The sequence below is a fragment of the Mizuhopecten yessoensis genome, unplaced genomic scaffold (genome assembly GCF_002113885.1).
Source record: "Mizuhopecten yessoensis strain PY_sf001 unplaced genomic scaffold, ASM211388v2 scaffold10225, whole genome shotgun sequence".
NCBI classification, from domain to species: domain Eukaryota; kingdom Metazoa; phylum Mollusca; class Bivalvia; order Pectinida; family Pectinidae; genus Mizuhopecten; species Mizuhopecten yessoensis.
In genome coordinates, this window is record NW_018408440.1 from 1,420,770 (window position 1) to 1,447,832 (window position 27,063).

The 27,063-nt window shown below is 36.8% G+C and overlaps 2 protein-coding genes across 2 annotated transcripts; both read right to left on the reverse strand.

The window, feature by feature from the left end:
- Nucleotides 1-501: 501 nt before the first annotated feature.
- LOC110459788 (dolichyl-diphosphooligosaccharide--protein glycosyltransferase 48 kDa subunit-like) lies at nucleotides 502-8,702 on the reverse strand. Its single transcript, XM_021512226.1, has 11 exons — nucleotides 8,527-8,702; nucleotides 7,192-7,302; nucleotides 6,808-6,894; nucleotides 6,321-6,424; nucleotides 5,635-5,729; nucleotides 5,063-5,156; nucleotides 4,575-4,720; nucleotides 3,985-4,132; nucleotides 2,118-2,238; nucleotides 1,550-1,656; nucleotides 502-1,029 (listed from the first exon to the last, which is right to left on the reverse strand). The coding sequence occupies exons 1-11, from the start codon at nucleotides 8,666-8,668 to the stop codon at nucleotides 874-876; spliced, it is 1,311 nt and encodes a 436-aa protein (XP_021367901.1). The 5' UTR covers nucleotides 8,669-8,702; the 3' UTR covers nucleotides 502-873.
- Nucleotides 8,703-14,657: 5,955 nt separating this feature from the next.
- On the reverse strand, nucleotides 14,658-24,078 carry LOC110459786 (tetratricopeptide repeat protein 17-like). Its single transcript, XM_021512223.1, has 3 exons — nucleotides 23,721-24,078; nucleotides 20,709-20,940; nucleotides 14,658-18,498 (listed from the first exon to the last, which is right to left on the reverse strand). The coding sequence occupies exons 1-3, from the start codon at nucleotides 23,996-23,998 to the stop codon at nucleotides 17,920-17,922; spliced, it is 1,089 nt and encodes a 362-aa protein (XP_021367898.1). The 5' UTR covers nucleotides 23,999-24,078; the 3' UTR covers nucleotides 14,658-17,919.
- Nucleotides 24,079-27,063: the final 2,985 nt, after the last annotated feature.

A 27,063-nucleotide genomic window follows, 5' to 3' on the forward strand; every position in this document is an offset into this window, starting at 1 on the left:
TAGTATAGGAGACATGATCTGGTAACTTCAGGCTAAATAGTACAGGAGAAATGATCTGAACCAATGTTTCAGATGGATGTTAGGATGAAGTGCAAACCTATACATCTATTCTGATGCCCCTACCCACTTGGGTCCCGGGGTTAGACTAATTATGCACCGATTAAACTTAACTTTAGTCTTGGAACATGTTGGCCTATTTTATCAAGATGTGATAATATTCAATTAAGTTATTGAGCGGAAAGAAAATGTGGACATATTATACAGCCACCCTTAAAAGAAATGTTTGCAGTTTCCCGACCGACTTCTTAGATTTTGGTAAACTTTTCTTTCATGCTGAAAATTTACTGAAACTTAGGGTTGTATATAGAAATATGAGATTTCTAAAACTTGAAGATAATTACCTACCACCTACCTAATGAAAAAATATCAGTTTAATAGGAAACTGCAAACACTTTTTAGGATGACCCTTCAGAATGCAGGTCTCTAATTAAAACAAACACGTTTTTTTTAAATTTTGTCTTTTAATTTTAGGATTTCTTGCTCCAATACAAAAGTACAACAGCATAAATGAGGTATGGAATGATTTGAGACTTTGTTTTCCATTCACAACTTCATGTTTGATAATTAGTAAACATTAAGAATTCAACACTAAGAGAAAACAATGTCTATATATATCTAATGTTGTTATGCCAGACATGCATCCCTTTTAATACCATTATTGAAAGGTATCTCCTAAACAGAAATTACTTGTCTTAATAATAATTTATTCTAAATGTTATCAACTTTTTGTCTAAGATATGTTCCTTTTTTCCCTTTGGTACAATTAATTCAATGAATGCTATGGTTTCCTCTTCTTTGAAGTGTGAATGTGTGTTATTCCTTCTTCTCCTTTGGTGAATCATTAAAATGGAGGAAAACCAAGCTGAATATAAAGACTCCTGCCATCATTGAGAATGCGCTAGCATAATAGGGAAAGGCCGACGGAATAAACCGTTCATACTGGGTGTGTTCTAGTGGCCGCACAGACACCTGCAAAAAAACAAACGAATTTTAGCACTGACAGTTGGAAAATAGACAAGTTTTTTATACTGTGTATTCTAGTATTTAAGTTGATCATATGTTTTCCTTGTTATACATGAAATGTAATATCAAACATATGAAACAACAGGATAAATATTGTTAATTAAATTCAATCCAAATCAGTTCTTAAAGACTTAAAAAAAAGTCAGGGAGACATAAATTAACCCTTGTTTGACATAAAAAGACCATGTGGCCTTGACCTTGAAATATGAGGTCATCCAGTTATTGCCATCCTTAACCTATATATAGTACGAGTCCTGACAATGAATTCCGATTGGGCAAGACGTATATGGGTCACACATTATGCCACATCCTCCCTCCCCCTTACCCCATCCTATAGGGAGACAAAATAGTAAATAAATAAGACAAAGTATTCAGGTTTCATTCAGGCAATGGGTAACAGACATGTATCTACATTGTAAGATTCTGTAGTTGACCACAGATCTAGAGCAGTCCTGCTAAATCTTACCTGTGTTGTACTGTACAGGTGAGTGAATCCTATTCTGTTGTAGTCTACACGGAACTGGTAAACTCCATAAACGTCGGGCAGTTTGAAGGTTACACCAAACAAACCATCTGAAACAGAGAGGGAAGTTTCATTACTGACACTTACCCTGAAACTTATTAACAAATGACAACTGAAAGACTTAAAGATGTACCAGTCTCACAAAGATCCTGCGACTGCCAGGTTAGAAACCAGACATCAACGTAATACATGCTTCATTGCAAGTCGTAACATATTTCTCTGATCAGCAAGTCATTTCATATCATATTTAAGATTAATGTCTGCTGACATAAAAAGCTTTGTTTTTGAGTCATAATGCAGTCAAAATAGTGGTAACAAGATTTAATTTAAAATTTTCATTGAGGACCAATTACATGCCTTACAGATCCGGTTATGATAGGACTTTCTATTCAAGATGTACATTGGTGAGGTGATAGTCAGGCTTTCAAATCCTTACCACAACAAGATTTTTAAGGTGGCTGTTTTTGATATACGATTCCTGATACACCAGTTGAGTTTCCATGTTACTTACTCTTGCTTGTCAGCAGGGTCCTAACAAACGGGTCAATGCGTACAAACTCCAGCTGGACATCCTTGTGGTCAAATGGTTTCCACTGTCCTCCCTTCAGCTCCTCAATACCAATGGAGTACTCCTGCCAAACAAACACACAAGTAACATCAGGGCATGGTTTACTAAAGAATTGAATATAAATACATTTCACCACATCACATGTTTTGAAGCTCACTTCATCTTGATCGTGTCAGCTATACCTGGCTTATTTACAGGACTTTTTAGGTTGTCACCAAAGTAAAATCAATGTAAGATACAGACAACTAGAACACTGACAGGTCAGTAAGGGCCCCGTCTTGTGGCAATCTATCCCCCATAATCATCAAGAAGCAATCTGCCCATATATCTGAGCTTGACGTTTGACATTTGGACTTCAAAAAGAATCGCAAGGAAGCAAAATATACATTTTACATGATGTGAGTCTTGTTTCCTTCCACCTCCATATTTGCTGGGCTAACAGAAATGTAAATACCGGTGCAATACTCATTTGTTAGCTTTGATTTGTTTTATTTCACCTTATATACCTCCTCCATCAAGAGCCAGGGTCAAAGTCAGAGATCCACTTTGTCTTTGACCTTTGGACCCAAATGACCTTGACCATTAACCCAGTGACCCTGATCTTTGGTCAGTTGACTTATTCTTTAATTCCGACCAACTGTGCTTCTTAATATCATAACAAAATGTAAATCAGTAAAAAATACAAAACTTGACCTTGACCCTTTGGACCCCGTAACCTGGACCTAAGGTCAGTTGACTCTGTGTTAAGTTCTGAACAACATTGCTTCATAATGTCATAACAAAATGTTCATCAGGGAAAAGGTACAAAATTTAACCTTCACCTTTGACCCAGTGACCTTGACCTTTGGTCAATTGACTCCTTGTTTAATTCTGATCAACTTTGCTTCATATTGTCATAACAAAATGTTCATCAGTGAAAAGATGTAAAATTTGACCTTGACCTTTGAACCTCATGACCTAACCTTTGACCTTGACTTTTTACCTCAATGGGTATTTTTGGGAACTGAACATCTTGACCAAGTTTCATGTACATCGGTCAATAAATACTAAAGTTATCAGCCAGGAACAAAATTTGTGGTCGGACAGACAGACAGACAGTCAGACAGACAGAGTGATTACTATAGGGCACCCGTATCTCCGATACGGGGCCCTAATGAGGCCTAAAGCTGGTTGGGCTATCACAATCAATATATCACAATACTGGTAGTGTGGCCTCACCCCACCTATTGTGTACAACATCATTCAGTAGTATATTATAACCAGAAGTTTCTACCATCCTCCCCACTAGTTCAAACATAGAGAAAAAGTCTCATCCTTTCAGCGACATTAAATATATATTATGGGCGGTCACAATATATCAGAAAACAATAGTTGTGTAAACTGCATTATACCGCAATACAGAAATAAATATTGCTGTATTGCAAAAAAAATTGAAAGCATTTTTTAATATATTAGCTACATGTTTAAATCGCAAATTACTTCACATTACAACAGAAGCTAATTACCATGAACCACCATTTATTACTAGCAGTGGGAATCAGTTAAGATATCATATTCCATGGATTGTTAAATGAAAATCTTAAATCTGTGTGATTTACATGAGACATGAATCAGTTTGATACATTCCTGACAATAATGTTTTTTATTATTAATTGAGCATCTTTTTGTCATTTGACAATATAATTGGATATGTATCATACTACATTCCTTCTGTATTTAAATATATATATCCTGATATCTGAATGCACTCAAAGCGTATTGTGACACCCCTACAATGTATGATAACAAAGTTAGATTATATTAGCCTCACCACTTCCTCAAACACAGTGTAGGCTAATGGTGGTTGTGACTCGCCCTTCTTGTTGTGTTTGACAGTTCCCACACGAAGCACGCCCTTCTCCTTGAACACCCACTGGGCAAGGTTCATAGACAGCTGCTCATTACCCGACTTCTCAAACCTGTCAAATAGTAGATGTAAAACAATAAGTCACTTGTAGTTTAACCATAATTTAAATGTTTTTCCTAACTACAAACCCATTTTATAAACAGAAATGGGGGTGACAAACATGATTGTATAATGCATGTGGGGTAAAAAATGTTTTTTTTTTATAGTTAGAAAAATGATTTCAAGATACGGCTGCTGGTTATCAAGTTTATCAAACTAGCCTAACTATAAATTATTTATGTTTAAAGATTGTTTTATGATCCTTGGATAATTAAACTGGTAACTAGTATTAAGTAATTTAACAACCAATCACTAATCATAATTGCTAGAAGTTCAAATGTGGGAGTATTAACTAGATGTAGTATGAGTTTATTTTCTTATTGCCTTGGTGAAGAAATTTATTTTAACTTATATAGCAGTGATTATCTCCCTTGAAGGTGAAAATGAGCACTCACTTTTTGTTGGTAATGGCATGATGTACAGCGGAGGTGAAGAATTCGTCACTGAAGAAGTCTAGGGATCCTACAAACATGACTCGTGCATTGTTCCTCGCCTGGAGGGCGGCCACCAACAGAGTACTGCTTCCCACAGCATGAGGATACTACAAAATAGACACGAATTGTTTTCAGTCGACTCTTGACATTTAGCCATTTCCGAAGTAAAATGGAATTTTTCCTGAATTTTTGAGATTCGTTTTGAGAAACATATGTCAAATACACCTGTCCCTAAAAGTCCATACCACTGTAGTGTTGAGTACTGAGCAGAATTTGCCTTCGGTTGTCAAGCTGACCTTGATAGCAAAATCTAATATCTCTTTAGAAACATCTACTTTCATATTGGTATCTACACACAAAAACAAATGTTCACAAACCCTTACAATTGCCATTGATGTACCTCTTTATAGAAAGATTTGTCGAAGCTCTGCTTTATCTATGATACTTACATCCTCAATCTTGGCGTCAGGGTTGAAAGAATAGGCTGTAGAGGATGCATGTAGTACATTCAACACCAGTGGGTTCTCTGGGTCAGCGATCATACTGTAACATAGAAATAGACAAAAGTTAATATCAGAGTTGATATGATGGTGGTAACGAATCTGAAATAGCTGTGTAAATATTGTCAAATAATTGTCTATGCCCGATACTGAATACATGGAGGTTTTCGCTGCAGTTTAACTTTTGCTTTTTCACTGTCTGTGATAAGGGCAAATTTATCATTACAAAGAATATTTTTAAATAACATTATCATAATGTACATAGTAATTATATGTGAAGGAAGAATTTAATATTGGGCGAAAATGGATTTTACTGTCAAGGGGCGAACATTTCCTGGTATACAGTTGACTTATACACCATAAATTAAAAACAATTTTCTGTATTTAAATCTAACACATTAATCATTGCAATGAAAATACTCTAATCGTATTACATATTAAGATGCTGGGTCATGCATAGGTCTTCCCTTTTCAGTTCTACTACACTATATAAACAAGCTTCCAGTACCCTAGGCACTTACCCTACACCTCTGAAGAGGAGTGGAGATGTGGCTTTGGTTCCTACGATCATGGGAGCATCCAACAAGTTCTTGGGATCTGCCACAATCAAGGTGTGCTACAACATAGGCCCAATATTTGTTTAGTTAATTCTACTGATAACACCGGCCGAGTATTTGATTAAGTTTATCTTAAATAGCATAAATATGGACAATACATCTGATCTAAAAGCAAAATACCAATATATTATAATAAAATAATTCATCAGAAACAAGAATGGTCTTGCTGCCTCTTTAGTTGTTGGTTAAAAAAACTTCTCTCTTGGAATGCAATAGGTATCATTAAATGAAATATATAAAATACAAAATTGAAATATTGCTGATCTCTATTATGTTATTTAAAACTAGCAATGTTTTTTTCTTCTAAATAATGCAGTATTTTAACTTGTAATGACATATCTTCAATAAGGTATTCAATTTCAAAAAATTGAAAGTAGTAGCCCACATGTAGATTTTGAACAATTCTACTAACCCAGCCATTATTTTCAGAGTAACTATTGAAAACATAATCTTTGCATCACTGCATCTGCTAGTAGAAATGTACATCCCCTTCTATTAGATATGACGAAAATCAATAAGATGGCTCTAAACTAAACATATACCTATAGCTAGACTGCCTTTGTTCAATACAAGATTATGGATGTAAATACCTTGCCCTGGTCGAGAGCATCGTAATTCAAATGGTCAATAACTGTGGACTTCTCTTCATCAAACTCCAAACCACATTCTGTAGCCAGCTCTCTCAGAGGATCACCTGCAAAGTAAACAGTGAAAATTCATAAATCATACCAACATACAATAACACCAGCTAGAATGTAGCAAACTTGTATGACAAATTGGGATATTGTAAATCTTCATGTAATGAATTTGTTATTTGCATATATTTTACTTGTGATCTCACATTACCCGCAAACCCATGAACAAAGCAGAGGTTATCAGAATGAACGGTTTCTGTATTTCCACATGTTTAAATTTAATTTAATTTTCATATATCTTTTTGCACAACAATCAATGATTGTTGAGATTCTATGAAGAAGAACAGGATGTTCCGACAACTAATGTTTGAAACAAATTCATACATTTGCATGACAACGTCCACAAACCAAGAATAATAGTCAAGAGTCCGTGACAACGTACCAATGTTGGAGCTTCCAGCCACTAGAACATTTCCTCCACCGTCAATGAAGTTGGTTATGGCTGCCACATCCATAGTTCCTCCGAATTCTGTAACAGAACAACATTCTGGTTGATTGATATTGTTAAAAGTATGCACTGTAAACATTACAAACCATGATTCATCCATGATGCAGGACCAAAACAGTGCACTCAATTTAATTCATATAGCAAACACATGTTTGAAAATTTATTATGCAAAGATTATTAATATTAATATATTAATTTTATATTACCAAAGTTGTTAATGAAGAAAGTAGTGCTTGAAATATTTTTTTATCTGTATCTAAGTATGCACCAAAATATGTATATTATGGGTCCTATTTGTGTATTACAGAGAACACATACCTTCGACTGATGGAGAGAAGATGATAAGATTGTCGTACAAAAACTCGCCAAACTTCACCAAGGCCAAACTTCCATCATCAGCAGTCTTGAAAGTTAGCTCAAATCCTTGATCTGTAAAAGTTCACAATAGAGACTGACACAATTTTATATATATATAACATATGTCCCCTCAAGTCTCAACCTCATTTTTCATTTCAATCAGTCATGAGATCTTTATAATTCATCTACATATGTTGCCTCAAGATTTTGTAAGAACAGATATTATTTATGAGAAGAGATGACCATGCCAACATCAACTGGGATATCAGCAAGTTTAATCCAGTGCTGGCCGTACTTAAATGACAATAGCTGTTGATAGGACGTTAAACAATACTAAACCCAACCAAACCGTTATCAGAACAAAACACAATTTTCAAAACATCCCTAAGGTACAAGTTGCGGTGTCCTGCAGGCACCACAATTACTTATATGGCCAGACTTGTAAATTCTATTTAAAGAATCCATCAACTGGGATATATATGCTGAACTTTGCTGATCTTTATGGAGACTACCGTTGACTGGACGTTGGATCTCCACCTACCTATAGATATTATTTATATAATATTAATAGCACTAGTCTTCTCAACAGTGGGGTCTATGCAGGGGTCGACTCTAACACTAGTCCGCTAGTCCTGGACTTGTAGATTTCAGCAAAGACTAGTGAATCACCTAACTTTACTGGTCCTTTAATTTGGACTTGTGAAAAATATGATTATAAAAGAAGAATATAATCCTTTTATAAAATTTAAAAAACTGCTTAAAATTCATAAAATATTGATTGATAATTGTCAATTTTCCTAAAACTTCACCATATGTTTATGGCAGTATGGTTTCGGGTTCGAACCCCGGTCTGGCCGTGCATTTTTCCTCTCCTGTTACAGGTACCGGTGTTTATCGTCATATATAGTCCAACCAGTAGACTAAGAGTGAGCTGGACATGATACAGGGGAAAACATTTGTGACCTTTAACTTGGCACGGGACTGTACAAATAGATGCACAAAAAAAATCAAAAAATCTCAGCGTTGGGTTCTCAAGTCACGATTTACCTCCCCTTACTGTTACTAGCGGTAGCAGCAGTTGCACAAACCTTAGGAGGAAATTATGTGCAGGGAAGGCTACGTAAAATCGTTCAAAATGTAATAATCAATGTGTTTTTGATTGTTTTGTATGTTCGAGGTTAAAAAGTTTTGCCGTAGAGCAATACAAAGTATATTATGAAATGTTGACGTGGCAGGAGCCGGCAGGTCCCCGGCGACTGCGACAAATATATACACTCAGAGTGAAATAATGCTTACCCCTTAGAGACTTGAAGAAGACAGAATGTGTTTCCCTGATTGACCAATTATCTACCAAAATCAATGTCCTTTTATTTGCATTTACACTGCAAATAGCAGCAAGCAAAACCAAACCGGCCAGTTTCATCATGGAGGCGGCCATGTTGTCTGAATGTCTACTGATATGAGGAAAATAGTTCGCTGTGTAAGAATTTAAAATTTTGTAAAATAGAAATGCTGTACGTAAATTATAGAACATCTAAAACAATGATTATAAAAGTGCATACTTATACATAGAAATGAGTAAAATGTGCCATATAAACTTTAAAATGTGTACGAATAAATAGACCTATTTTAACTGCGGAAGTATGGGTAAATAGAGGATTTGTCAACCAATGAAACTCTGCCAACATTCAGACACAGTTGACCGATATCGAAAACTCATGATCAGCAAAATCAGGGATGTGTAGTTGCATCCCTGGCAACATGCATAGGCCGACCGCCTAGTAATAAGACGATTCAAAACCTGTTCACTGTATTTAAATATTCAGAGGTAATCGTGATATGATAGCAGAACCTAATTATATTTCAACTGCATATTTCAGGAAATGCCCTATTTTTTAAGGAACTTCAAATAATCATTTTTGCTTTCTCGATCGTTTCTTCATTACAATTCCTGTATGAAAATAAAATTATCACATAAAAGGAACATAAACTTGATTGGAATCCTTAAAGGAATGATAATGTAAAAGAAAGAGGTAGGAACGGCAGATAAGTGTGTATCATTGTGATAATGAATTATGTTGTATGCAATTATTAAAGTTGCCAGGTTCACGAGGATGTTGGACAACATGTATTGTATATATGTATTATATAAGTGTGAAATCTGGTGATTACCAATATAAATTAGGTGGTTTAGTAAGGTATCCACTGGTTCAATACGTGTATGAAATCCACGATTTGTCCTTCACAGATCTCAATAAGTATTCATATGTAATATTTATGAAGTGCAGCGTTTCCGTTTAGTTGTCGTTAAGGGATATGGTTTGCATTTTTAAAAAAATCGAAGGTTATTTGTATATGGTTCTAGTCATTGAATAATTGTTAAGATTCTATTCAACGTTAACATAACTGATAGTTTTTGTCCTTTTTATAGTTATTTATAAGTTGGACTTGAAGTCTATTCAACCAGGGACAGTATATACGTCCCTGATTCAACACATAATTAGTGTTTTGCGGACTACAGACATGTAGAATGAGACAGAAAAGGCAGGAAAAGAGAAAGAACCTACATTGGTGGAAAAATGATGGGATCCTGAGGATTTCTCCTGATAAATGTAGAGTATATTGCACATGTAGTGCGTATCTTCATAAAAAAAAACGTCTGCATTGACAAGAAAGTGTGTTTCAAACGTTCCTCATAGGGTCCTGAATACTGTACACTGTTGTTTTACTTTACAGGCGGCCCCATAGGCCTATCAGGCATTACCAATATCCTCAGGTGACCGTTTAGGCTCATACACATCTTGTGCCTACACACGATCGGATTGACGGCACATAATTACCTGTTGGATTATAGTTGCTTCGGAATAATTGACTGCTCGTGCCTTTTCATCTTCATATCAATGCTAATATTATGCATGTGAAAGTTGCAGCACACACACTGCACATGTACATCTAAAATGCTGTGCCAAATGAGCTTTCGTCCCTGTCGGCCGATTTTTTCGTGTTTTCAATTTTCCTGCTCTTGGGATAGCATAGAAAGTGGCCAGGGAAGAACATAGTAGAGATGCGAACTGATTCGGGGAGGAATTAAGAGTATTTTACACCTTGTATAGAGCTAATTTTATCTTATCAAACATAACGTTATATTTTAAAATTATTTCCAAGTATGAAATAATCAATGTTTAATGTGTGCCTGAATCATCCGAGCTGTTTTTCCACATCAGAAGACATGTCTTTCAAAATTGACAAGAAATAATCTGCATCTTCCTCGGCGATCAAATTCCCAACAGCCCGCCTTACGTCCGTCATCTGTCCCAATAACTTTTGTTTAAATGTCTTTTTCAAAAGTTAATAAACTGATTTTAACCACACTTTGTAGTGAAATATGATTTGGTTCATAGTTGTTTGTATTACCTAACGAAGGCAATCGGAAAAAACAAATAAAAAATATGACTTTTTGAAGTTTCCAAAAAATAGGGCATTTCCTGCAAATCATTTATAAACATTCTAAATTGCGTTCCGACACCACTGTTAAGGCTCTGGAAATGTTATTTATATATCAAAACTGCCATATTTTATTTCAATTAAATGAAGATTTGTTTATCTATATTGAAAAAAAAACCCAGACAATAACCAATTGCCACATTACTTAAAAGAAACATATGATGTGGAAATGGGTAATTGTCTGGTTTTTTTTAATATAATTAGTCATAACATTTATATTTATTTTAAATATCAAAAGCATCAACTATGAAACGATTTCTCTGATTGGCCAGTGCATTTAACATTGTAACACGTTACTTTTTAACGCGTTATTATATATCGTTTTTGGCCCGAAACGACACCTATATAGTTATTGCATTCCGTGTTGAATAAAGATACGGAAATGTTAGCAGTCCTCTGCATCTGGCAGATCATAAATGCTCGGATCGGGATTAGTTACGTTCGGAATTTGACACAAACGGTAGCCAAATTATAATTAGACATTGCCTTTTGAAACCATTGGTCTTTATTGACTCGTTTGCTACACAAATCCTTAACACGCAACTTCGGCGCTTGTGATAGAGGCCCGGATAACAACCTTCGCTCCAATATACGATACCGAAAGTTAGGGCAGTCTGTTGCTACTTTTTGAGAAGCATTGATGATATCGGTCGCAGTACATGTAGCAGGAATACATAGGTGTACTCGGTTCGAGTTGGCCAATACCTTGTGGTGATGAAGTTGAATGTTGAAAGAGGGGGCTAATGTTTTGTAGACTGTTCCTTCCGTATGATGTCATGACAGTAACGTATCTGCTGGTTGAAATGATAGATGGGCTCATGGCCTGGTCCACAGTGTCAAGTACTCCCTTATTTTGCGTTAATAAAAACTTGGATTTGAGCAAGAGGTTATCGTGTATGGTTAGCAGAATTACCGAACTGCAGTCGCAGATTGCCTGTCCGTTTTATTGTTGGACTGGCACACTTGTCTGGTTTCCTGATGATGGCCAATTTAACATTGGTGAGAGTGCCAGAGGGACCATCGTTCTGTTCTCCGAGAAGGCGGCCTGATGTTTGACATGGTACAAGAGAAGTGGCAGTTAATTGTGACGTCTACAAGCTCCTTCTAAAAGGTCAGGGGCAGCTGAATGCCTGTCTGTGGGCCATAACCAGGAAGACTGGGAGATGTTCGACGTTTAAAATCTCAAGGAGGAGAACCTTTAATTGGCTTCAAGGTTTCCAAGGACAACATACCTGCCTCCAACATACACGCACACATTATGCATATGAAAGCACGTAGTTAATTGACCCGAGCTGTTAACCCTAATCATCCTTACCTAGTATCTGACCAAGTTACAGAACTTCGATCTCAGGCGAAAGACAATGGGCCATGTCACATGATATATAACTGAAGATTCAACAAGAAGACGCTGTCATCGATATCCCATGCACGCAGTGCAAAAGTCATTAAACACATGAAGCGTAAAATATAGGTCAAAATCAGCATCCGCAATATGCATTAAGTAGAAAATTCCTGGTCTGCCTAGATACACAATTGATGTCAAATTTAATCAACATATCACTTATAGTAGGCAAGATATAGATGAGAGCAATTCTTCTTTTACCTTGCATGAAGATAACAGCAATTCTTTGTAACCAAGTCAACGAAGCGTAAATATATAGGTCAAAATCAACATCAGAAATATGTATCCAGAAGAATACCCCTAGATACAAAATTGATGCTAGTATGAGAGCAGTTCTTCTTAACCAGGTGCATGGACAGATGGACCCTGCGTCTATATATATCCCCCGCCAACTTGTTGAGCAGGGGATACTATATATACGTCCCATTAACTGACGATATGGGTGTCACCGATTACTATTTTATGCATAAATCACAACGCACCATTTATATTATCTTTAGTTATCTCAGTTAAGGACTACTGGAACAGTTCAGACGAATATTGTGTTGTGGCGGATGATTTGGAAAATTTCAAAGATAGACTACAAATATCTGACTTGTGCAGCATACCCCCTCCCTGAGTGCTATCTCCAGAATTTAAGTCAACTTAAGTATATCAACACAGATACAGATACAGTTATAAAGCCTGTGCCATGTCTTGGTCGTAAGTGGAGACAGCTTGGTAAAACAAGAGGCTCAAGGGCCTTAGCGGTCACCTGAGTTATATTATAGGTACTGGTAGCTTTATTTTATTATAGGTACTGGTAGCTTTATTTTATTGTTTAGATGTGATGTGGAAATCAGCATTGTAAACTAAGTGAAATACAATACTTGTCATATCATCAAAGGATAAGAATTTGAAAATATTGGTAAATCTATCTTTGGGGCCCGCCCTAGCCCCTGGGGATCAGGCAGGATCCTAATTTTACATAGTAATACTCTTATTCACCAAAGATGATTCTGACTAAGTTTGAGTATTTTTCTGCTGAAAATGGATAAAACATACCCAAAAGTGTTATTTCCCTATATAAACTATAGTAAACTTTATCCCCTCCCCAAGGGAGAACGGATAGCTCAGGGGTCCTGAAATTTATGATTTAAATAAAGCCCCTGATAATTTTTTTCTTCATGCAGTACCTCTGAGTCTAATATTGGTTAATTTTCCATTTGGTGCCCTGCGGGTTGGGGTAGGAATCTCAATTTTACAATTTAAAACCAGCTTCCTCCAAGGATAATTCTCACCAAGTAAAAATAATTTCCTACAGAAAGTTGTTAAAATATACCCAAAAGTGTTATTTCCCTATACAAGAGGCCCAGAGGTCCTGTATCGCTCACCTGGATATCTAAGCAATCATGGCAAAATATTCTCCAAATGAGATCCAAGGGAATATGCCAGACCCCAAGGCCAATCCTTGTAGCATATCTGTATTAGGTTTTTTATGCCCAGCAATTTACTGTATGGTTATGGGATGGGGATCTCAACTGCTTCCAAGCTGTGACTCAGAAACTAGGTCCCTAGGGGTGAGGCCAGACCCCAGAATCAATTATAATATCATGACTGCATTCCTCTCTTTATGCCCAACAATTGTATATATAATTTGGGGTGGGGATTTTAACCATTTCAAAGTTATGACACAGGGGTTAACACTCCAAGGGTGGGGCAGACACCAAGGCCATCCTGGAAGCTTATGTGCATTCATCTCTTTAAACTCAGCAATTGTATATATGGTTATAGGGTGGGGTCAGCCCCACCATTTGTACAATTTTGAATCACCACCACCTAGGGATGCTTTCAGTCAAATATGGTTGATATCCACCTCTTGGTTCCAGAGAAGAAGTCGCTTAAAGCAATAAAGCCAAATTGACTCCATTTGGCCCCGCCCTAAGCCCCCTGGGGGGTCAGCCCCACCATTTGTACAATTTTGAATCCCCACCACCTAGGGATGCTTCAAGTCAAATTTAGTTGAATTCCAATCAGTGGTTAAGAAGATGTTTAAAGAAATTGTTGACTAACGGACGCCACAGTATGGCATAAGCTCACTTTGGTCCTTTGGACCAGGTGAGCTAATAAACTTTAGTAAACTTTACCCCCTCCCCAAGGGAGAACGAATAGCTAGGGGTTCCTAAAATTTACAATTTAGGTAAAGCCCCTGATAATCTATCCTCCCATGCAGAGAAAATAACTGTAGTACCTCCGAGTCTGGAGAAGAAGATTTTTGAAATATTGGTTAATTTTCCCTTTGGGGCCCCGCCCTGGCCCCAGGGGTTGGGGTAGGAATCCCAATTTTACAATTTTGTAGCCTCGTCTACCAAAGATGATTCTGACCAAGTTTGAAAAAATCCATCCATTGGTTCTTGAGAAGAAGTTGAAAATGTAAAAAGTTTACGCATGACGGACGACGACGACGACGGACAAAAAGCAATTAGAATAGGTCACTTGAGCAAAGCTCAGGTGACCTAAAAAAGATACAAACGAATTTTATGTTCATTGAATTGTTTAATATCATGTCCACTATCAGTTGGACTATAGTAAGTTTTAAAAAGTGACACTTGGCACCATTCATATACAGCTTCCCTTAAAGTACCAGCTGAACACCGAAGTATCTCTACTGTACTACTGTATAAGGGAAATAACTCAACATAACAAGGAGGATAACTCTATTCTAACAGGGAGGGCAACAGACATTCTTTGGCCGACGGGTAGTTCTACCATAAACGGAAGCACAAATTTATGGTTACAGGAACAAGAATACACCTCGTTTAAAGATACACATTTCTGTATGACAAACAAAATTTAATTTGTAAGATATATTTTGTAAGTATATTATAAATCAGTGAAAAACCCTACAATCTCATACAACAGGCACAGGAAGAGCAACGCATGTATATATATAACAAACCACTCTTTAGGAAAAACAGATTATAACTTGTTCATGGTTACATCTGCTACACTTAAATGTTAGCTTTCTTAATATCAACTTTATAGAACACATTTTCTGACCTCAGGTTTGGTTTTGTAGGCAAGCAGGTGCTTGAAATAGACGGGCTACACAGGATGCACTGTAACTCAGAATTTGTACATAGATCTTTCCAATGTTTGGCATTACATTGTAAACATTTTAATACAGATATTGCTGTATTTAAATAACATTTTAACAGATACTTGGCAGATCAGATCCTAATTTTAACAATGTATTTCTATCATACAAGTTATATAACTTCACCATCAAAGTTTGTGTAACATGTCATTCCCCTTATTTTTGTGTGAACTTAATTTCCTGAACAATGCCTGTGATTATACTTTTGAATACTAGAATTCACAAATGACAAGTTGCTATTTCAATATTTATATTAATTATCAGTGATTTTTGGGACTCATGCTTTTCGGTTGGGACTTGCAAACTATTTGAGAACTCACAATGTCTCTTTAAAATGCAAGTGGTCAAGAGTTTAAGAAATGATGTTCAGGAATAGACTGAAAATATCTAACAAAAAACCCCGACTATCAATAGAATTGAAATACATATGCACAACATTGTATTTTTCACTGAGTTTCCTTGCAAATAAATATGAAATAAATTTCTCACAAAAACATAACAGTATACCAATTGAAGTTTGTATAATAATCATTTATATAAAACTCATTAAATCAAATTTTGTATACCTTACAAGTTATATGAAACTCAATAAGTTTGTATTACTAACAAGTTATATAATATTTAAAATATCAAGGTTTTGTATTACACAAGTTATATAATGCGCAATGTTTCCAAAGTTTGTAAAGAACCTAATGTAAGTATTTATGAATATATAAATAATCTTAATGCAACTGTTTCCTAGACAATAAAAGCCAAATCGTTGAGCTTTTATCAAAGGTTGGAAGACTCTAGAGAATAAAAAAACAACAAAAAAACTTAAAACGTAAAACTCCAAATATCCTTTTAAACATAGAAACAGTAAAAAGGGCTTATAACAGGCCGGTAATCTCGAGCAATGAAAAAAACACACCAATACTTTGTTTTTTTGTATATGTCTAACTAGTGCATTCATAATACATAGGTACAAATAGACTTTCCCAACATATGTGCCCTACTTAATATTTTACAGAAAACGAATATTTGTATCCCCCTACTAAGTCCTGGGCCTTATCAACAACATTCTTACATACAGCTGATATATTCCTCAGCACACTGTAATTAAATACTCATTATAAAATATCAGGCCAAGTTATATCATATGTGTTTATTGTTTCAGCAACAAAAACACTAGGGTACGTATGCAGGGAATATATTTTATGTTTTGTCTATTTTATTTAGTTTTTGGAAATAGAAATCTTGTTTTCTCAAATATATGCAGTGCCCCATATCATACTTTATCATGATAAGTAAGCATAACTGTATAACACAAATATTCTATTGAATATGCACATCAGTTAAAATCCATGGGGGATAGAGGTGTATTCTTGTCTTAGATACTCCTATTAAAACAAAACATTTTAAAAATTCCTTTAAAAAGTGGAAATCAGGCTTGTTAGGCATGTTTTTAATTCATTCAGCCTGTTTCAAGCAAGAATTACCTACCAACATAACTTATATTACAGTTGTAAGTCCAGAAACTTATATTACAGTTGTAAGTCCAGAATCTTATATTACAGTTGTAAGTCCAGAATCTTATATTACAGTTGTAAGTCCAGAAAACATTTTATACATGTACTGCTATTTGTTTACATCAATCACTGCTGCTCTACACACTATATCTGCACCCTTGGAATTTGTCTTGGCAAAAATTGCAAGGCATGCTGCAAACTATTTGATTGGTCTTGGGTAAAAAAATATTACTAACTGCTAGGCCGATACCCGTCCTTTGCAGATTACAGAGAAATAAGACCTGCCTTCAAATTGACACGACGTACAGATTCTTTTGATGTATATCAAAGGATCCAAGTACTTGTCTCATCTATACAAGATGGTGCAGACGGAGCCTTCTCAATTTTGCCAAGACATGTCCCAGGGGTGCAGAGAGCGTAACTGAGTGTAACCCTCTGGAGTATTGTGAATGACATTATAAATGACAGTACCACAAAATAATCCTCAAAAGTAAAATTGAAGTTGACCTGTTTTCCCAATGCAAGAGATTTTACTGGCTCATGTTATATGCCATAAAACATTTTTTGATTATAATTCATATAAATTAAAAACTTTAAAACTTTGAAAAATAACAAATCATAAAATATGCAAAAACTTATCAAATAAGTTTCATACCCAAATTTCCAGTTAGAAAAGGGAAATAACTCTGCTAAAAGTAACAGTGGTATTTGATGATACTAAAAGTATTTATTTGGTTCAGTAATATAGCTTAAAACAACAACAGGTAATATTTTGGAGACTAGATGTGATTTTAAGTTTGTTACTGCCAAAAATTGAAAATTATAACATTAAAAATTATATAGCTACTATTAATTGATATCAGCAACCATCAAAATAATCTTGAACAGCATGAATGTACATATTTGCTTTGTTTGAAAGAGATGAATTGTTTATCCATTATTCTCCAACATTATTGAGAATGCACAACTAAATTTCCACTTAAACTGGATTTGATATAACCTCTTTCTAATTACGTTTTGCCCTAGAACTATCTTTAATCAACTACTGGATTTAAAATTGTTTCATTTGATTAAGTAAAGCTATTTAAGTCAATCTTTATCAGCCAAAAAATAGAATTATCGTTAAAAGTGTCTAATATCTAGCAGTTCATTTTCCTCATCCTGATAAGTCGTGGGTTTATCCCAAGCTTAATTGATCGCATGGCCATGGCTCGGTTGAAATGCCGTTGTGTTTTTACTTCATTGCTGTCCTCGAAGTTGGCTTCTATAGAAGTGATAACTCCGAATATAACACCAAGCACAAGAAATAAGATGATAAATAGTGTGTACTGTGTGACAGAGGGGTTGGGCGTCCCATCCATCTCTCGCAGGTGGGCCTCTGCGGGTTGGTAGCCAGGGTTCAAGTCTAATGCATGTCTGAAGTGGAGGGTGGCCTCCTGATAGTGTCCGTAGGCCTTGAGTATCTCCCCGAGTGTGTAGTGTTGGAGCCATGAGTTCTCATTGTTCGGCTGCTGCATCACCAGCGAGCGTCGTGTAAGGAATATGGCATCGTCTAAATACTGTAGGTTAAAAAGGACACGGGCTAGGTAGAGTAAAACCTCTGGATTATTGGGGGATATAGACAATGCCTTGCGGAAGCACTCTATAGCAAACAGACTGTTGCCTTTTATTCTCCAAAAGTTTCCTATTTGACTGTGAGTCTGCACAGACTTAGGTTTCTGGAAAGAAACAACAGAAGTTAATCAGACACATACAATGTATGGCATACTGTGATATTTGTGAAAAACAGCAAACTTTTAACTATCTCTTATTTACAGGACAATATATATATATTATTATTAAATCAGTAATTGTGATGACAAGCAGACCATTCCTGTAAATTGTAATGCATACAACAGTGCCAATGAAGATAAACAGTCAATTCAGTTAGGCAAGGTTAGTGTTCAACACTAACAGTAGACCAAGACTGGTAGATTACAGCAAGGACTAGTGAATCATCTAACCTAAACTGGTCCTTTAGACATGTAAAAACAAGAGGCCCAGAGGGCCTGTATTGCTCACATGGATATCTAAGCAATCATGGCAAAATATTCTCAAAATGAGATCCATTGGAACATGCCAGACCCCAAGGCCAATCCTTGTAGCATGTCTGTATTAGATTTTTCATGCCCAGCAGTTTTATGTAAGGTTATGGTTTGGGGATCTCAACTGTTTCCAAGCTGTGACTCAGAAACTAGGTCCCTAGGGTTGTGGCTGGACCCCTGGATCAATTCTAATATCATGACTGTATTTGTCTCTTTTTGCCCAGCATTTGTATATATAGATTTGGGGTGGGGATCTCAACTGTTTCAAAATTATGACCCAGAGGTTAAGTCTGCAAGGGTGGGGCAGACCCTGGGGTCAATTCTAATATCATGACTGCATTTGTCTCTTTATGCCCAAAAACTGTATATATAGTTTTGGGGTGGGGATCTTAACCATTTCAAAGTTAAGACCCAGGGGTTAAGTCTCCAAGGGTGGGGCAGTCCCCAAAGCCATCCTGGAAGTATGTTTGCATTCATCTCTTTAAACTCAGCAATTGTATATATGGTTATAGGGTGGGGACTAAGAAAGTAGGTCCCTGTCAGACCCCAGGGTCTATTATAATATTGTGACTGCAATCGTCTCTTTATGCCCAGCATTTGTATACATAGTTTTGGGGTGGGGATCTCAACTGTTTTAAAATTATGGCCCAGGGACTATGTCTCCAAGGGTGGGGCCATACCCTAGGGCCATCCTGGAAGCGAATGTGCGTTCTTTTCTTCATACTCAGTAATTGTATATATGGTTGGGATCTCAACCATTCCCAAGTAATACATTTTTTTGGCCCCACCCCTTAGCCTGGGTGGTCAGCCCCACCATTTGTACAATTTTGAACCCCTGCCTCCCATGAATGTTTCCGACCAAATATGATAGATATCCATGCTATAGTTCTACAGAAGAAGTCGTTTTTAGCAATATAGCCAAATTGCTCCTTTTGGCCTCGCCCTCAGCCCCCTGGGGGGTCAGCCCCACCAATTGTACAATTTTGAATCCCCACCACCTCTGGATGCTTCAAGTCAAATAGGGTTGATATCAATCTCTTCGTTCCAGAGAAGTCGCTTAAAGCAATATAGCCAAATAACCCTTTTTGGCCCCACCCATCAGCCCCCTGGGGGGTCAGCCCAACCATTTGTACAATTTTGAATCTACACCACCAAGGGATGCTTCCAGTCAAATTTAATTACATTGCAATCAGTTCTTAAGAAGAATAAGTCTTTTAAAAGAAATTGTTGAAGGACAGACGACGGACGCCACAGTATGACATAAGCTCACCTTGGTCCTTCGGACCCGGTGAGCTAATAAATGGTATCACAATGCAATATCATTTGAATGAATGGATGTATTATAACCAAAAAATAATGTTTTCAAAAAACTGCTTTAAAGACGGTTATACTGCATAACTGTCAACATTTTCCTAAACCTCACTTTATCTTAATGTCAGTAGTTATTTTATGTCCCCAACAGTCAATTACTGTTGTTTGGTGCTTGAGGTGTTTTCTTAAGGAAACTGTGGACTAGTTACACTGACATAGGACTAGCAAATAATCTGTTTGACTAGTCCGATGGACTACTTATCAAAATAAGTTAGTGTCTATAACCCTATAAAGGGTTCAATAGAATAGTATAGCTTACTTGAATTTCATCTACAGCAATCTGAAATATTCTGTTTTGCAAAATATCAAGATTACAGTAAAGACAAAGATGTAGTGAAAAATGACGTCTTCATAAGCCTTAGTTCAGACATTACCAGAACTGCAGTACATCAACTAGAAATGAAAATTAGAAATTAAAATGGACCCAGTTACCATGTCTTTTTTACTGTCCACATTTTCAACAATTGTCTTACATCTTTCTTGGATTTCTTTAGTCTTTCCTCCAGTTCAGTCATATCTATTTCTGAAGTTTTACTACCCTTTCTCCGAAACATCATAGCAACCTCAGGCTCGGGGATGTGGCTATGTTCATTCCTGTTGGCAATTCCTCGTAAATGGTCATATTGAGTATAATTTACTGGTTTTCCACAAGTCAGCTTTTTTTTTTCAGGAGGAGGTTTACTTTCTATGGAACCTGAAGAAGTTCTACAAACAAAATAAATTCATCAACCATTAAAAGAGAAAATTAATTTTAAACAAGGCATCACAAGTGATACAAATCCCGTTGCATTTACACATTGTGTGTCATATGTACATGAGGAAATGAATAGAAAACTCAATGATGTAACAGTAACTGCTCTTGAGACTGCATCTGTTGAAGGTATTGTCATGGCAAACAATTGTATCAAGTTTCATGAAATTCCGTTGAGGAATGAAGTCAATAGAGCGATGACAAAGTTTTTCTAAAAATAGTAACAGTGACCCTGACCTTCAACGCAGTAACCCAAAACACAAATTGTTCAAGGTATTGTCATACTTAACACTTGTATGAAGTTTCATGAGATTTTGTTTAGTAATGAAGTTGCTAGGGCGATGACAAAGTTTTCTTTAAAATAATAACAGTGACCTTGACCTTCAACGCAGCTACCCAAAACAAGTACTTGTTGAAGATATTGTCATACTAAGCATTTGTATGAAGTTTCATGAAATTCCTTTAAGAAATGAAGTGTCTGGAGCAATGACAAAGTTGTTATAAAAATATTTAGCTAGTGACCTTGACCTTCAATGTAGAAACCTGAAACGCGACCTTGTTCAAAGCATTGCCGCCATACCAAAGACTTAAATGAAGTTTCTAAAATTCCTTCGAGAAATGAAGTTGCTATAGCGATGACAAAGAGTGTAACATATATATGTATGGGCGGAATCCTATATCCCCTCGAACTTCAGGTGCGAGGGATTAATAAAAGCATTTCAGTATCAGTGTCTGTTAGTTGTTTTCACTAATAAGTAATAACATTTAAAATGAAGAGTTAAGCACAACAACTGGTTTACCTGTCATGCAACAAGAGTTACAACCCAGGACCTTCGTAATTCTAAAAGGACACTACCAATTGAGCTACTATCATGAACAATTGACCCAGTCCAGTTTCACAACATTCTTCCCTCATTTTTATAAGTCTTCGCCCCGAGGACACAACTATTTACAACCCAGGTTTCGGTTTCCCTTTGTCAAGTGTACACTCAATGCTTGTAACATAGATATTTTAAAAAATATATTTAAAAATTTCTGGTGGGGTATAAGAAGACGTATCAAGTACCTTTGGTGCTCGCTTGGGCCTGCAGCCCTTGTTATCAGGACCAGTGCACTTCAAACAGGACCAGTAGATCTCTACTTCAACAAACCCTTAGGAACTGTTAACATATCTTTTTAATTCCACCCCTATCGGTATGCTTATCTTTGGTAACACCAACAAAGCAGACGCCATATTGAATAGACACACCCTAGTTTATTACTAATAAGTGATGTATGTTGACTGAGGAAAAACACAATGATGGAATTTAACAAATGAATGAAAATTAAGTTTTTAGAAATCTTCATTTCACCAACTCACCTGTAAGGTCAACACTTTAATCGATGTGCACAAGATAATTACGACCAGTACTGGCGTGTTTTTTCTTATTTGACTATATAGTCAAATTTAGCTATTGTTGCAGATTTTAATTGTACATATATATGATTAAGGTCGCCTTCTAGTTTCGAGCTAGAGTTAATTTCTCTTTAGCTCAGTGGTAGAGCGACCGACTAGGAACTTAGGGATAGTGGGTTTGATCCCGAGTTGAAGCACACTATTCTCTTTCCTGTTACAAATGGTGTCACTGGCCCTCCCTGTGATGACAGGGAGTTAAAACCTGGGTTGAGGTGTTCGAGGGCGAACACTTTTAAAAATGGGGAGTAGCGAGGTAGATTTTAATTGTACACTTGGATGTTGGTCACCTTCTAACTTCGAGCTAGAGGGAATTCCCCTTTACCTATAGCTAGGAACCTAGGGATTGCGGGTTCGATCCCTGGTGGAAGCACATACACCACGGGTACTAGCCTCATCTGTCAGTACACCTATAATATAATCAAGGTTGCTTTTGTGACCTCAGTGCTAATTGGTCTGTTAAATTTAGAAGCCAATCAGTGTTGAGGTCACAAAAGTTAAGAGAAAATGGCAGGCTCTGTTCAGATTTCCGATCGTCAGCCTGACCAGCTTGAAAACTGGAATTGGGTGTCCCGACATCACATGATAATATTAAGCCATTACCTATCATACAAATAAGTTTGTTTTCTATCATAGAAACACTGTACCGACATTGAATAGCGCACATGTCATATGTTTTGTGCTACCCACTAGGGATTTAGCATGTCATAACCATGGACAGCACAGTGTCTGACCGACTGAAATCCGACCATTTTTCAATGTCTCATGAAGTCTACCGAAAATTATACTGCATGATATTTGGCAAATCATACATCAAATAAAAGAAAAAAATATTTTCCTGTCAATCTAGACTGCTCCCAGCGTCATACTAACTATGAACGATTTAATATGACAAAATCGCATTCTTTCTAGAACCGGTCATTTTACTATGGGGATGACGGAGCTAGCAACCCTGATTATATTATAGGTGTATTGACAGACGAGGCTAGTACCTGTGCATACATTATTCTCTTTCCTTCAAATTCCTGTTACACCGACTATTTAAGCCTGGCAGATATGCTGGTGCTTCAGTACCTTTATCCGATTGCATGCTGCCTCTATTACACACGCCTACATTTTGAACAAAATTGCACGTCCTAAATTACCTTATCTGTTTAAAGAAGCTAAACCCTACAAACCATGTACCGAATCTTCTTAATTCATCTGATTATTAAACTTTAATCAGTGGCCTAAAAGTGAAACTTATGAATAGACCCTGACATCACGTTTTGTAATGTATACCTGTCTGTTTTTTCTGATATTGTGTCACAAGGTATTTGTTTTTGTTCGTCTTCCACTCTCCATTCGCCATTTGCAGTTACTTTACGTGTAAGTATATTCAATAACCCATTATCTGCGAATCCGTCACTGTCTGAATCCTCAGCTTGGACTACTTTCCCCTCGTCTGCGTTGAGCCTCCAATGATTAGCCCCGGTCGAACTCCGAGAGTTACTGCTGACAATGTGCATGGACACAACGTATAATGCCAAATAGGACACACTCGGTAAATCGTAAGTCATTTTCCTAGAGGATATCACAATGTTGACATCGGTGACAGTTTCTCCATTACATATGGCGGATGCTGGCAACGACACCTCGAGGCGATCAGATCAAGAACGATAATCCAAAGCTTGCCCGCGATTGGCGCGAAAATCAGAGTTGGTTTCTTATTTCGATCAAGATATCAGAAAAAATGTCATTAAATCAAAATTATTGCAGCAGACTTAATATTTTGTTTTCCATACTGATGACTGTTTATTTAATATCTGAGAAAATGCCACTTGGAGAAATACTTTATTTTTTCAGCTTATTATAGCTGTGATCAAGTAAATAATGACTGAAGTATCCGGCGGTCAGTTCTAATTAAGGTTCCAACTTTAAAGTGTTATATAATATTTAATTTTTGTGTAACATTAAGAAAAGGAAGTAAAGAAGTAATCAAATCCAACTTATTTACAATATAATTTGTACATCGATATGTCAATAATAAAAGATGCACCGATATTACGGCAGTGAAAAATTAACTATTCATTAGCCTAATATATCGTTTTCATTCCAACTCGTAACTGATATTAATGGATTTTATCATCTTTTTAAAAGAAAAAATATTGAACCATAGTATTTTATATCAAATTGCAATCAAGAATAATGTTGTTATCAATAAAAGAGAAATAAAAGACCCGTGCCAGGATTTTAGTGTAAATTTTATTTATTTCTTAATAACTTACTGGGCTCTCTTTCATGCCCGTTCTGTAACTTCAGGTAATTCCTTATCGCAATTGTACTATTAGAAAGCGTTGCTGAACTTCGGGAAATTTCTGAAAGTTTTTCCCCCAACCCAAATGATGCTTTATAGAAAAACAAGTTTGAAATTTTCCTTTAATTTAAAAAGACTTTGTGCAACTGAACCTAGACTAAGGTTATGCTATATTCTTTGCGGCTATAGAGATATATCAACATTTCCACGGCAAGTTCCTCTACGTATGGAATGAAAGTGATTCTTTCTGCCTCGGTTAGCATGAGGCAACCGTTAGAAGCAAACATTTTTGGTGACTCAGAGACATATAAAGCCATAGTATATACGTCGCTAGGTGACAGTGACTCAGAGACATATAAAGCCATATAGTATATACGTCTCTGGGTGACCGTGACTCAGTGACATATAGAGCCATAGTATATACGTCTCTGGGTGACATTGACTCAGAGACATATAAAGCCAAAGTATATACGTCTCTGGGTGACCATGACTCAGAGACATATAAAGCCATATAGTAAATAAGTCTCTGGGTGACCTTGACTCAGAGACATATAAAGCCATACTATATACGTCTCTGGGTGACCGTCACCAATAGACATATAAAGCCATATAGTAAATACGTCTCTGGGTGACCGTGACTCGGAGACATATAAAGCCATAGTATATACGTCTCTGGGTGACCGTCACCAAGAGACATATAAAGCCATATAGTAAATACGTCTCTGGGTGACCTTGACTCAGAGACATATAAAGCCATATAGTATATACGTCTCTGGGTGACCGTGACTCAGTGACATATAAAGCCATAGTATATACGTCTCTGGGTGACCGTGACTCAGAGACATATAAAGCCATAGTATATACGTCTCTGGGTGACCGTGACTCAGAGACATATAAAGCCATAGTATATACGTCTCTGGGTGACCGTGACTCAGAGACATATAAAGCCATAGTATATACGTCTCTGGGTGACCGTGACTCAGAGACATATAAAGCCATAGTATATACGTCTCTGGGTGACCGTGACTCAGAGACATATAAAGCCATAGTATATACGTCTCTGGGTGACCGTGACTCAGAGACATATAAAGCCATAGTATATACGTCTCTGGGTGACCGTGACTCAGAGACATATAAAGCCATAGTATATACGTCTCTGGGTGACCGTGACTCAGAGACATATAAAGCCATAGTATATACGTCTCTGGGTGACCGTGACTCAGAGACATATAAAGCCATAGTATATACGTCTCTGGGTGACCGTGACTCAGAGACATATAAAGCCATAGTATATACGTCTCTGGGTGACGGTCACCCAGAGACATATAAAGCCATATAGTATATACGTCTCTGGGTGACCGTGACTCAGAGACATATAAAGCCATATAGTATATACGTCTCTGGGTGACCGTGACTCAGAGACATATAAAGCCATATAGTATATACGTCTCTGGGTGACCGTGACTCAGAGACATATAAAGCCATATAGTATATACGTCTCTGGGTGACCGTGACTCAGAGACATATAAAGCCATATAGTATATACGTCTCTGGGTGACCGTGACTCAGAGACATATAAAGCCATATAGTATATACGTCTCTGGGTGACCGTGACTCAGAGACATATAAAGCCATATAGTATATACGTCTCTGGGTGACCGTGACTCAGAGACATATAAAGCCATATAGTATATACGTCTCTGGGTGACCGTGACTCAGAGACATATAAAGCCATATAGTATATACGTCTCTGGGTGACCGTGACTCAGAGACATATAAAGCCATATAGTATATACGTCTCTGGGTGACCGTGACTCAGAGACATATAAAGCCATATAGTATATACGTCTCTGGGTGACCGTGACTCAGAGACATATAAAGCCATATAGTATATACGTCTCTGGGTGACCGTGACTCAGAGACATATAAAGCCATATAGTATATACGTCTCTGGGTGACCGTGACTCAGAGACATATAAAGCCATATAGTATATACGTCTCTGGGTGACCGTGACTCAGAGACATATAAAGCCATATAGTATATACGTCTCTGGGTGACCGTGACTCAGAGACATATAAAGCCATATAGTATATACGTCTCTGGGTGACCGTGACTCAGAGACATATAAAGCCATATAGTATATACGTCTCTGGGTGACCGTGACTCAGAGACATATAAAGCCATAGTATATACGTCTCTGGGTGACCGTGACTCAGAGACATATAAAGCCATAGTATATACGTCTCTGGGTGACCGTGACTCAGAGACATATAAAGCCATAGTATATACGTCTCTGGGTGACCGTGACTCAGAGACATATAAAGCCA

Excerpts from the sequence above, each read along its gene's own strand:
- LOC110459786 (XM_021512223.1), bottom strand. The coding sequence starts at position 23,998 with ATGACTTACGATTTACCGAGTGTGTCCTATTTGGCATTATACGTTGTG. Across the intron at positions 20,941-23,720 it reads ATATCAGAAAAAACAGACAG|AACTTCTTCAGGTTCCATAG; the intron begins GTATACATTACA and ends TTTTGTTTGTAG. Across the intron at positions 18,499-20,708 it reads TAAAGAAATCCAAGAAAGAT|AAACCTAAGTCTGTGCAGAC; the intron begins GTAAGACAATTG and ends GTTTCTTTCCAG.
- LOC110459788 (XM_021512226.1), bottom strand. The coding sequence starts at position 8,668 with ATGGCCGCCTCCATGATGAAACTGGCCGGTTTGGTTTTGCTTGCTGCT. Across the intron at positions 5,157-5,634 it reads CTCCTCTTCAGAGGTGTAGG|TATGATCGCTGACCCAGAGA; the intron begins GTAAGTGCCTAG and ends TCTATGTTACAG. Across the intron at positions 2,239-3,984 it reads ACACTGTGTTTGAGGAAGTG|GAGTACTCCATTGGTATTGA; the intron begins GTGAGGCTAATA and ends TTTGTTTGGCAG.